At 41.8% G+C, this 13173-nt stretch overlaps 2 protein-coding genes across 2 annotated transcripts in view; both read right to left on the minus strand.

The window, feature by feature from the left end:
• The window catches only part of LOC307164987 (uncharacterized protein), a 188619-nt gene that overhangs the window by 157655 nt on the left and 17791 nt on the right, over positions 1 to 13173 (minus strand). The window lies entirely within an intron of this gene.
• Positions 666 to 2196, minus strand: LOC307163970 (zinc finger protein 618-like; the record flags this gene model as incomplete). The annotated part of the gene is made up of 4 exons (XM_079880317.1): positions 2111 to 2196; positions 1539 to 1863; positions 1224 to 1431; positions 666 to 1012 (listed from the first exon to the last, which is right to left on the minus strand). Exons 2-4 carry the CDS (start codon positions 1794 to 1796, stop codon positions 666 to 668), a joined length of 813 nt encoding a protein of 270 aa, XP_079736443.1. The 5' UTR covers positions 1797 to 1863; positions 2111 to 2196.

Here is a 13173-nt window from a genome sequence, read left to right on the forward strand (position 1 = left end):
TTATTTTGGTGTAACGCCTCACTCCGGTTCCGGGTGTAGCAGAGGCTCTGGCTGCGTCCGAAACCGCGTACTCAATGAGTAGGTACTTAATTTCAATGAGTACTTACTTAACGAGCGCTAAAAGAGTAGGTACTTTATAGCCAAATCTCGTTGAGTATGAATTAGAGGATGACACGGGAGTGGATTTTCACTCCTGTCCCGTCCCACTCCCATAGAAAGAAATCTTGTCCCGTCCCACTCCCAGACCAAAGTTTAAAAAATAATCCCATCCCATCCCGCTCCTGGTAAATTGACTCCCACTCCCATCCCGCTCCTGTTTAAACTGACTCCCGCTCCTGTACCGCTCCCATATATTTTTTTCTTCAATTAGTGTTTAGTTAATACATAGAATTTGATTTAATCTGCTCTCCATCCTGTTTTAGACCAGCTGCTGAGCCCGTTTCTAGATTTTCTCCAGAAAATGGAAGACAGCAAATAAAAGAAAAACAGTACATAGTTCACACCATGTCTACAATAGTTTAATAAACCCAAACAGCACATAAAGCTGCATTTTACTCATTTATTGTTGAGTAAACAATACATTTATAGTTTACATTTATAGTTTTTTTTAATTACATGTTTACGATTTTCATCAATTATGCTCTTGCATAATGAGTCCATCTTAGTTATATGTTGCTGTGTAGGAACAAAAGTGCATCTACATTTTCTGGATTGAGGGTAGAACGCCTCTCCTCTATCAGTCTTCCAGCAACACTGAAGCTACGCTCAGAAGGAGTACTTGTTGCGGGGATAGCTAGCAGCCTCTTGGCAACTGGTACGAGCCCACCTGACATCTCCCGCCAGAAGTCAAGAAGACACTGGAAACGTGTCAACTTAGTGTCATTCATGTATTGCAGCACCAACTGGCGACCATGTGACTCCATATCACCACTGTCCTCCTTCCTCTCCTCCTCTTCTACACAACTTGCAAAGAAGTTATGCACCTCCGTAGCTCCTTGCTCTGGGGGTGGATCTTCAGGAAAAAAGACAGATTCTTATAGAACATTGTCATTTACAATCTAGTTCTTTGTAGTCTAACATACTCAATTGTCTAACACACCTATATTAAACATTACCTATAAAGTAATCCTCACACCTCTCCTGTATGTGTGTGTCACTCTAAATAAATGAAAATAAATTTTGTCATTTGCTCTGCAAATGCTGTTGATGCTAGTGTTATTCACCCTCTTTCTCCACAAGGCCTCTCACTCTCTCCTCTGTCCCTGCCGTTTCTGTGAGTGCTGTCAGGGTGCTGATGACCTCCTCATACTCCTGACCGTTGAGAGTTTTCCTTAAGAAACTCCTCAGGCTAGGAGAGAGAGCTGTGGCTACCTTATGGTACAGGTGGACTTTGAATTTCATCTCCACTGCCTGGGCTAACTTCCCTTTCAGCTAGGGGAGGAGGAGTATGACGATACATGCAACATCATTGCACTGTGCTTATGTTTGCTACTTGAATGACCACCAACTAAATGAAAATCAGAAATGTATTGTATTACCTCTTTTACAATAACACTGTCTCCATCCTGGATCGACAAACCCCTCAGTAGAGTAGCCTTGGTCGGGAGGACAAGGTGAAGGGTAGGTGTCTGATCAGTGGAGAGATGCCTGGTAGCCTCATCGAAAGGTTTCAGGAGTTGGATGATGTCTTCAAGAAGTTCACAGTCTATGTTGTTGAGGTAACGGAGCTCGTTTCGGCGAAGCAGGATGTCATGCAGCCTCCCAGATCTCAGAGCATCATTAACAGATTGGAGCATTGCTAGTCTGGTATTCCACCTCGTCTCCACAGATTGCTTCAGTGACTGGTCCAGTGCTTTTTGCAACCTAAAATATAAAGAGATTGCACAAGAAAAATGGATGTTACGGTGACATAAATTCCAATTCATTGGCCTCTCTTTTGGGAAAACAACATTTATTTAAAAAAAAGAGATTTATTTAAAATTGAGTAAAAAAAACAAAGACCTGTGCAGGTATAAATTACAGTAGCTTCTTTTTATTTATTTCACTTTAATTTCTTTCAAATTATATAAGCAGCTTTACCAGGAAGACATAAAATTGTATGCTATTTTACCCTGCTCTTTTGAAGTGTGTGACAAGGGTCTTTGTGTCCTTAAACAGCTTGATGATGTTGCTGTGCACTGGGTTGTCCTCGTCCAAGTGGTCAAATACATGTTATAAGATTAAGTTGATATTATGGCCAGCACAGGAGAGTCGGACATAGTCCTTGAATGCTGCAACCACATTTGAGCCATTATCCGTTACAAAAGCGGTGTCGTTGCTCAGGATGCCAAATTCCTGTGTGAGGTAAAAAAAAAAAAAAAATAAAAAAAAGACTAACCCAGATATAAGAGCATCAAAACAGAATGACTAACGGTCCTGTAACTGAACAGAGAACTTTTCAATAAATGTTTATAACTATATTAGGACAAAACATACAGTGTTTACACATATGCTTAATGCATATCAGCACAGGAGGACACTAAGATATGAAAATATGAAAACTATTTTTAAAAGTTTGAAATTTTTATGAAACGTTTTCCTTAATCTATCAAAAAAGTAAAACTGCCTCCGACACAGAGAGCAGCAAATGCAGCTGCCTGCAACAAACTGATGTGCAGTACAGTAAGGGACAGTGACACACACATGGCTACTGTTGTATTTATTGATATATTTCTCTTATTGTATAATTTTTCTTGTAAACATGTTTTTTGTTGTTGTTACTGTTGCACTCTGTTCTCATACTTTTCCCAATTTTATCATTAATTAGCAATATTAATTACATATGCCTTGTGGATAAAGATGATCTGATTTGAAAGACAGACAGACACACGGAGAGAGATACCTGAAGGATTCTCTCCACAGTCCTTCTGATGTGGTCACTGGATTTAACACCTTCCATCTCTCTTGTGGCCAGAATCCGGTTTACCATCTTCCAGTCAAGGATGTAATGCACTGTAACAGTGATGTAGTGTGTGTTGGTCCTTTCCTCTGTCCAAAGGTCTGTGGTTACAGCATGGTCTCTAGTCTGCATGAAAGGAAGAATTATATTTTTAATGGGCCACAAAATAACTTACTTGTAAAAAAGATTACCAGTTTAGAATATGGAGATATTATGGCGTTTAAAAATTGTAAGGAAAATCTGGTGTATATGGTTTAGAATCTATAGATCACAGACTACTGCGTGAGAGGTACAATTTCTGTATAAAAATAGTGCAGAGTGACATACCTGACGGAGCTCCTCCATGACCAGCAGTTTTATTTTCTCATACTCCCCTTCTACGTGACGGGAAACTGTGCGTGCACATGGCAGTATGTCTTCCACCTGCAAGTTACTTCCATATTTGGCTCCAATGTCGAGCAGCTCCTGTGCTACGTTGGTAAAGCCTTTTCCCTCTACCACCGCAAAGGGTCTGAGATCTTGGCTGCACATGCGAGCAATTTTGTCGGTCAGACGAGACTTGACACCTGACGGCAATTTTCGCTTGATGAACGAAGCGACGCTTGGCTGATTCTTTCCCGAATTTGCCTTGCAAGTGTGCCTCTTCAGACCGCTCGTCCCTGAATCACTTGCGTACTTGACTAAGACTAAGCATGTCTTACAAGCAGCGTACATCGTGCTATCACCGTCACATTCTACTCTCATAAACTTAATTAATATTTCAGACTTTCCGACCAGTTCTGTGAACTTAATAGACATGTCATTACTTCTGACTTTGCGCTGTAAATCATTTTTTGCCACATCAACTTCTCCGCGGCTGTTAGCTCCCTCCATCACTGCTCTTTGAACTCCGGCGGGAAGCCGTGACAAAAAGCACTTGATGGCTTCTGGGACGGCTGGGTCGTGTAGTTATTTTTTAATTGCGTTACATTGTAGGCGTATTAAAAGGAAACTACAAAATGGTGCATTTACTTTTTTCTTTTTTTTTGTCGTCTTTGCTATTGGTTGATTCCCGCTCCCGTCTGCTCCCGTTAACCATTTATCCTGTACCGTCCAAATCCCGTGATTAATAGCAAAGATGACTCCCATCCTGCAGGAATCCCACGGGAATCCCGTGACCCGTGGGATTCCCGAAAAAATGTCAGCCTCTAGTATGAATGCGAACCGGACATCTGCCATGTTGACGTTATCATGTGACCTACGACGCGTTAACACACGCGCAACAACTTAAAAGATTTGAACGACACGTTTAATTCATCTATCTGTAAATATTGATATTGATTAAACTTGCTCATTTTGAAGAAACTGCTGCCCATTTATTTTGTGAATACATTTAGGGTTGATTAAAGTTCTTATATTTAACCCTACTAATGTGACCCACATTATCCTTACAATATTATTTATTTTTTATTGCGAAATCCCAAAATGGTCATCTCTTGAATGTTGTTAATTTCTTTATTTTATATCCAAACATTTTTATCCACAAGCAAAAGTGGCTAACTGCTTTATGTTTTCCTTTTTCTTGTTGAATTTAACTCTCGTTTCATCCCTCAGGCCTAGGCCTAAAAAAAAAATTTTTAAATGCATTTTTAAATGTATTATTTAAGAAAAAATATATTAAAATATTCAACCTTGTACTAGGTTATTTTTTCCTGTGTAAAAAATCTCATATTATGTATGCAAACCCATGATATATATATATATATATATATACACCTCATAACATCAGTAACTCAACAGCCTTACCTAGAACGGGTTTCCTCAGCGTTTGTAATGTCTGCACAAAGGGCAGCTGTGCAAAGATTTGACTTTGGAGAAAACTGTTGATTTTATACTCAAAAAAATTTAAGTATCATTAATATTAAAAATTAATATTACCCCAGAATGAATTGCATTGATATCTCACCCCAAAACATACAATAATAACAACGATAAATGCTGACCAATACTTAATTATATTACTTTTTACTGAAAATAGTAGTAAAAAGTATATAGTGAACATATCTACATTTGTATTCAAACAATTAAATAAAGCATTAATTAAATAATTATATTGTATTTACTGACAACAATGAGACATATTAATAAATTAGTAAAATAATTAATGAAAGTCACCATCACACAATAAACAAATGCATATACAAGTCAACACATGAAACAAAGCTTTATTCAAACTACAATCATGTATGTAGGCTGAAGGCGCTGAGGTTGTTGCGTGTTGTGTTGTGCTTCACAATCTGAGGCAATAAGGGCAGGTGGAGTGATGGAGGGACTCGTAAGGGCTGGTCTCGTAAGGGCAGGTGGAGTGATGGAGGGACTCATCCATGGCACCATCTCCAGGATTCAGCTCTGTGCTCTTCATCCTCAGTGCTCACACCAGCCTGCTGACATTTCAGATCCTACAAAATGCACAAACATAACACAAAAGCAGTCATTTTAACCACACAATGTCATTTGATTTCAGTATTATTTAGAAGACAAAACCACTTTTTTTCACAAACGCCGCCATCATCTTCCCTTGCAGGTCCTGCTCCACCACAAAAGCTGTGCAGCTAATGCACAGAAATCAAGAATCAGAAAAGTGCTGTAATAGCTCTGAAATTACAATAATTAGTTATTGTTATTAATTTCTGTGGTATACTCACTCAAAGCCTTTGATGGCAGCATTCAGCTTCATGAGCCTCTCTCCACCGGATAAAAACACATCTGTTCATCTGACCCTGTAACATCCAGACAAGATTTACATTACCTCTGTGATTTATGAGCTTGTTTGAACTTTTTATCCAACATAAATGTTCCTCAATTTATCAACAGTACTAATGGACAAATAAAATAGATAACTTATGTAGAGTTACTTTATAGATGTGTTCTACGTAATAGCACACATTCATCACTCAGATGTCTATTTCATGTTGTGATGTGCTCTTCTGCAATACTTACTGAAGATTTTCCTATCAGAAGTAAATAGACACTTAAAATAAGCGTCTTTAGGATGTATATGGTTTATGTAAATCCACTTTAGAGACGTAAGTTAACTAACGTGTCCTTACTAGAGCTCGCCTTGTTAGCTAACATTATACATAATAAAACGTGTTTTTACAGCAAAATCACAACTATACTACACTGTGTAACGTCTTTACACATTCAACAATTCAACAGTTTACTCTACAGTAGTTCAACACAGGCGATTTTAACACAAGGAACCGTGTTTACTCACATTTGAAAGCACCCGCGTCGCTGATCTCTGCGATGTTTGATAATGACGTATCCTCTCGCGTGGCCTCCTGGGATAGAAAAGTATTCATCTTCGAGCTCTTCAAAATCTGGGTTGAAGCAGTAAGCCATCCGGGAACTTCTCGCCTACTCTTTATGAGTACTGAGGTTTCGGACATACTACTCCGTTCACGTACTGTTTTCCCCTACTATATAGTAGGAAAGTAGGAATATTCGGACGCACTATAAGTATATGTACGCCCGAATCTCGCGATAATTAGTACGTCACTCTGGTAATTCTCGCCTACTCTTTTATGGATACTAAGGATTCGGACATACTTATTCGCTCGCCTACTGCTTTTTCCATACTATATAGTAGGGAAGTATGCGGTTTCGGACGCAGCCGATGTCTAACCTAATTACCGCTGATGCACGGCAGGTGTGAGAGAGAGAGGAGCGGCGTTTGCACAGGCTTTTCGCTTCACAAGAGGAGGATAAAGGAGCCGTTCAGGGGAGAAGAAGGGAGTCGGTCGAGACAGTGGCTGGTGGTGCAGTTGCTGGTCGATGTTCAGTTGATCAGTTGTTCGGCTGGGTCTCTGTCGTCGTGTCTTGGGGTAGAAGATCTCCTGTTTGGGCGCTTACATTGGACGCTGTAATCCTGGAAATTCGTGTAAGTGAAGAACTGCCATTGGAGTCTGTCGTTTGGAGCTGGTTGTGGAATACTACTGGATTGAACTGCTGCTTGGATCTGTGCTGGAAGAGGAAGAGAGAAAGATAAGTGAATTAATTACATCATTGAATCAAATGTAAAGCTTGAAGAAAAGACTGTGAATGTGAAATTTACTATTGGGGAGGACATCTGTTTCAGATACACTGGAGAAGAACTGAGAGTTGAATATTCCCATTGAAATGCATGGATGAAGCGAGGCTTCTGATCAGCCCTAGCAAGCAAGCAAGCAAACTTTATTTATAAAGCACTTTACAACGACCGAAGTAGCCCAAAGTGCTGTACAAAACAAACCATAACACAACACAGCTAATGCACTATAAAATACATAGTGAAATAGGTTAAAATTAGAAACATATAAAACAAACAGTAACATACAATATGTCAACTCCTGGTGTTAAAGGCCAAGGAAAATAGATGAGTTTTTAAAAGAGATTTGAAATGAGTAAGTGAAGTGGCCTGTTTTACCGGCTGAGGCAGGTCATTCCACAATTTTGGAGCTGCCACAGCAAAGGCGCGATCCCCTCTGAGTTTACGTTTTGTTTTGGGCACGTGAAGGAGCAGTTTGTCGGCTGACCTAAGAGAGCGAGTGGGTGTGTGAAGATGTATTAACTCAGAGATATAAGACGGGGCAAGACCATTTAATGATTTAAAAACAAATAAAAGAACTTTAAAATTTATTCTGTACTGTACAGGCAGCCAGTGAAGCGACGCCAAGACGGGTGTAATGTGCTCATATTTACGTACTCCTGTCAAGAGACGTGCTGCAGCGTTTTGCACCATTTGAAGACGAGCTAAAGAAGACCCACTAACCCCCACGAGAAGTGAGTTACAGTAATCCAGCCTGCTAGTAATAAAGGCATGGATTACTGTCTCAAATTGTCGTCTTTCTAAAAAAGGCTTCACTTTGGCCAATTGCCTCAGCTGGAAGAAGCCTGTTTTTACCACTGCTCTGATCTGGCTGTCAAAGTTAAGATGAGCATCAATTTTAACTCCTAGGTTAGTGATGACTGGTTTAACATATTGGGCCAAAGCACCCAGCTCAATAGAACTAGTCCCATTTGTACCACCAAAAATCATCACTTCCGTTTTATTTGTATTAAAACTTAAAAAATTAATAGTCATCCAGGCTTTAACATCGTCTAGGCACTCTATTAGCGAATTGACAGTGTCATTCTTTTTAATCGGCATGTATATCTGACTATCATCAGCATAGCAGTGAAAAGATATGCCATGCTTCCTAATTACTGAGCCTAGCGGTAGCAAATACAATGAAAATAGAAGAGGACCCAGAACTGACCCCTGAGGGACCCCACAAGAGAGAGGTGCAGAAGAGGACTCAGAGTTCCCACAGCTGACACAGAGAGTTCGACCTTCCAGATATGATCTGAACCATTCAAGCGCTATACCTTTTATGCCAACACAATGCTCCAATCGAGAAATCAAAATTTCATGGTCCACAGTATCAAATGCAGCCGTCAGATCAAGAAGCACAAGAACAACATAATTTCCAGAATCTGTGGCTAAATAAATATCATTAAAAACTTTTAAAAGAGCAGATTCGGTGCTGTGTAAAGATTTGAAGCCGGACTGGAATACCTCAAGGGTATTGTTATCTTTCAAAAAAGCCATTATTTGATTGCAGACTATCTTTTCAAGGATTTTTGAAATAAAAGGCAGTTTTGAAATGGGCCTAAAATTAGCAAGATCTGTAGGATCAAGACCAGGTTTTTTAAGAAGAGGTTGCACTACAGCATGTTTAAAAATTTTAGGGACCACACCTGAGGACAGACTGCTATTAGCAACTGCAAGAACAGACGGTCCTATAGTAGAAAAAAAAGCCCTACTGTGTGAGTGATTTGCAGTTGTTTGCCTTACCTGATGCACGCCGAATTAATGCTGTGGATTTGTGGGGAACACGAGTGCTGTGTGCTATGCTGAGAAAAGTCTCCCAACGCCTGCTTTCATGCTTGTGAAATGATCTATTTGTCCTCGTCCAAATTCCAGAACGATACAACTGAACTGGTGAAGTAACGCTTTGTATTATCCTCTCTTCCACTGAGTATTGTCGTGAAGTAATTCCTCATTGAAGGCTCCTGTTGACCCTCTCTCTTTCTCTGAAATTACAAGTCTCGGGAAAAAAACGTATGGCGGTGGAAAAGTCCGAACCATTATACTTACTGACCAGTGGGGATTTCTTTAAGACTGCAAGGGAAGCTCGGCTTCCCCTATAATGTCAACAAAATTAATGGTCAAATATGTACTATTGTGTTAACATTTTAGTGACTAAAAATGCGTTAGAAAACGTTAATCTCAAAGACGAGTTCGTTCAGAATCAGCTACATACAGCAGGTCGGCTGACTCGATTTCCTTTTCATACATTTCCGTAGCGTCACAGACAGTGCATTTCCCTGTTGAAGCCCAGCGTCCATTGACTTCTATGGGGCTGCTCTGAACAGTTTTTTTCAGCGCTTCGAAACTAGACGGTCATTGGATAAATGCTGCGATTATGTCCCGCCCACGGACGCTCAGCGTCTCTGGGGGTGAATGAGGAGTGGGCTGGCCCGGACTCCGGGCTTCCGCGTGATGATTGGAGGGGCTGCATCTCCTTTTGATTGACAGCGATTTCATACAATAAAAAGTCGCTGCCGCTGAAGCTATTGGAGCTCAGTCCCATCGCGGATTTTTCAAGTGATAGTCAAAAGACAAACTGCTGCTACCTCTTTCTTGGTATTTGCTTGTCGAAATTGCTAGCCATTTTTCATAATACATTTCACACAATTATACATTCATACCTTTATTATATTATTACTTATCCTATTACATTTTTTATAATATTATTAGTAATAATTAAAACAATAATTATTAAAATAATTAAAAATAGCCTATATATTATTAGTATTATTATTATACTTTATTATATTATTATTTATACCTTTATTATATTATTACATTTATACAATTATACCTAACTCTGCTGGCCATTGAGAGGACACTGGTCAAGTCACTGGAAAAGACGCCTAGTTGGAACGATATAGGGTCACAGAGCATTTTCTTGAAAAGGAACGTTGGGCAGTTAATTTACGTATAAATAAATGGACAATTTTTATGATGTAGGCCGAAAATGAGCTTCCCCTCTTTGAAAGACCAGCAACCGCCACTGTTACTGACTGAGCTCTGAAGAGGTACAACATCGCTGGTAAAGCTGCCTATTGAGTCTCTCGCGAATGTCTGAGGAAAGTGTTTGACGCTGAGAGAAGAATCCTGAAGACTGCAGCAACGCTGTTGAGAGAAGAAACCTTACCTGTTACTTACCGTTTGAGTCCTGCAGATGTGCAGCCACGCTGTGAAGTGAGTTTTAAAGTCACAATTTCCCTTTCATGTCCTGATAGGAGAATCTGCTGTTGAGAGAGGAAACATTACCTGTTCCGTACTATCTGAGTCCTGTAGACGTGCAGCAACGCTGTGAAGTAAGCTTTTAGAGTCACTGTCCCACCATTGTGCCCAACGACGTATCTGATACTGAGAAGACTATATCACCTGTTACTTACCGTCTGAAGCCTGCAGATGTGCAGCAACGCTGTGGAGTAAGCCCCTCCCCCCAGTCACTATCGCACCATTGTGTTCCGAAGACAGTGAAGAATCGATCCAGCGGCTACTCCGGTCAAATAGCCCTAGAAGAAAAGATTTGCTTATTCTTTCCTCAAGTTGATTGTTATTCAATAAAGATTGTTACTTTTGAACTCAATTACTTGCCTCCTCCTTTGTCCATCTGTTGCGTGCCTGTGGTGTCGGCTCCTCACGGTGGTGTCTGGAGTCAGGGGCGGCTGGTCATCCGAGTCTGCCCCGGCCTGCACCGGTGACACAATCATTAATTTTGCCGGTTCGTTGTGACAGCTTTTAGGTGCTTTATTGGCAGCAGCGCCATCCTTACATCGCATCAGCACCGAAAACATAGAGATTCTTTTCTTTTGGGGGCATTTTGTTTGTGTTTCTCTGTTTTTAGGCGCGATGTTAGAGGACGCTGCTAATAAAGTTGCTAGTAGGCCCACACATTGGATTCACGTTTATTATTATAGGCTAAAAAAAATACCCCAGTTTTTATGCCGTTCGTATAATTTTATTTTGTTGTATTTATCCGCCACACCTTGAAGGCCGGTCCGTGAAAATATTGTCTGATATTAAACCGATCTGTGGCGCAAAAAAGCTTGGGGACCGCTACAAGTGATATACATGTAGATTTTTTTTCCTTTTTTGGAGCGAGCGAGGGGCGATTTGAGTGGAGCGCGAAGCAAACTGCGTTGAGCGCTGAGCGATAATGATTGTGAGGGTGTATACCTTCTGGATGAAATGGTTCTCTCTCACACACTCACATGATATAGAGGACTGAATTAATATTTTGAATGCTTTTATTGGCATTTGTGTTGTTTCTAAATGCTTTTATTGGCATTTATGTTGTTTCTATTGTTGTGTGTGGGTGTAGGCTATACCTTCTGGATGTAATGGCGCTCTCTCTCTCTGGAGGCCAAATGGCCTTGCCCCTAAAATTACATAATTCCCACCCTGGTACCAGGTCTGTCATTAGAGGAGATTATGAAGTGCCATATAGGCTAACATATTTTGGTCAGAAAGTATTATCTGTAATATGGAGCAAATATTGGAATGGTTTACTGCAGTCAATAAGACAAAGTTCTACTTATCACACTTTTAAAGATCATCTGAAAAAGTGGCTTATGACGAATCAGTTGTGTAAGCATTTTACTTAGAAATTGTAATAATGTGTTTGGGGCATTGTCTTTTATGTAGTGATGCGTGTATAGCTGAATATTAGTTATTGTGTGTATCTGTCTAGCGACTGCGGATGTAAATTAGCAATGTTGCAATAATCCGGCTGGTTTGTTTTGTATTTTATACTAATGTTCATTAACATGCTTTGTCCCTATCAACTAAATAAACAGACAATGAGTGAAAAAGAAAAACTGAGAATGAGGCATAGTGAAAAATAGTGTTTAAAATCTAACAGCTTTGTGTCCGGGATTTCTCCAGATAGATAAATTAATTATCGTAAGGGCAGGTGGAGTGATGGAGGGTCTAAAGGACAGGTGGAGTGATGGAGGGTCTCGTGAGGGCAGGTGGAGTGATGGTCTCATAAGGGCAGGTGGGGTGATGGAGGGTCTCGTAAGGGCTGGTGGAGTGATGGAGGGTCTCGTAAGGGCAGGTGGGGTGATGGAGGGTCTCGTAAGGGCTGGTGGAGTGATGGAGGGACTCGTAAGGGCAGGTGGGGTGATGGAGGGTCTCGTAAGGGCAGGTGGGGTGATGGAGGGTCTAAAGGACAGGTGGAGTGATGGAGGGTCTCGTGAGGGCAGGTGGAGTGATGGTCTCGTAAGGGCAGGTGGGGTGATGGAGGGTCTCGTAAGGGCTGGTGGAGTGATGGAGGGACTCGTAAGGGCAGGTGGGGTGATGGAGGGTCTCGTAAGGGCAGGTGGGGTGATGGAGGGTCTCGTAAGGGCAGGTGGAGTGATGGAGGGACTCGTAAGGGCTGGTGGAGTGGTGGAGGGTCTCGTAAGGGCAGGTGGAGTGATGGAGGGTCTAGTAAGGGCAGGTGGAGTGATGGAGGGTCTCGTAAGGGCAGGTGGAGTGATGAAGGGTCTCGTAAGGGCAGGTGGAGTGATGGAGAGTCTCGTAAGAGCAGGTGGAGTGATGGAGGGTCTCGTAAGGGCTGGTGGAGTGATGGAGGGACTCGTAAGGGCAGGTGGAGTGATGGAGGGTCTCGTAAGGGCAGGTGGAGTGACGGAGGGTCTCGTAAGGGCAGGTGGAGTGATGGAGGGTCTCGTAAGGGCAGGTGGAGTGACGGAGGGTCTCGTAAGGGCAGGTGGAGTGATGGAGGGTCTAGTAAGGGCAGGTGGAGTGATGGAGGGTCTCGTAAGGGCAGGTGGGGTGATGGAGGGTCTCGTAAGGGCAGGTGGAGTGATGGAGGGACTCGTAAGGGCAGGTGGAGTGATGGAGGGTCTCGTAAGGGCAGGTGGAGTGATGGAGGGTCTCGTAAGGGCAGGTGGAGTGATGGAGGGACTCGTAAGGGCAGGTGGAGTGATGGAGGGTCTCGTAAGGGCAGGTGGAGTGACGGAGGGTCTCGTAAGGGCAGGTGGAGTGATGGAGGGGCTCGTAAGGGCAGGTGGAGTGATGGAGGGACTCGTAAGGGCAGGTGGAGTGATGGAGGGTCTCGTAAGGGCAGGTGGAGTGACGGAGGGTCTCGTAA

Source organism: Squalius cephalus (assembly GCF_949319135.1).
Source record: "Squalius cephalus genome assembly, chromosome: 9".
NCBI lineage: Eukaryota > Metazoa > Chordata > Actinopteri > Cypriniformes > Leuciscidae > Squalius > Squalius cephalus.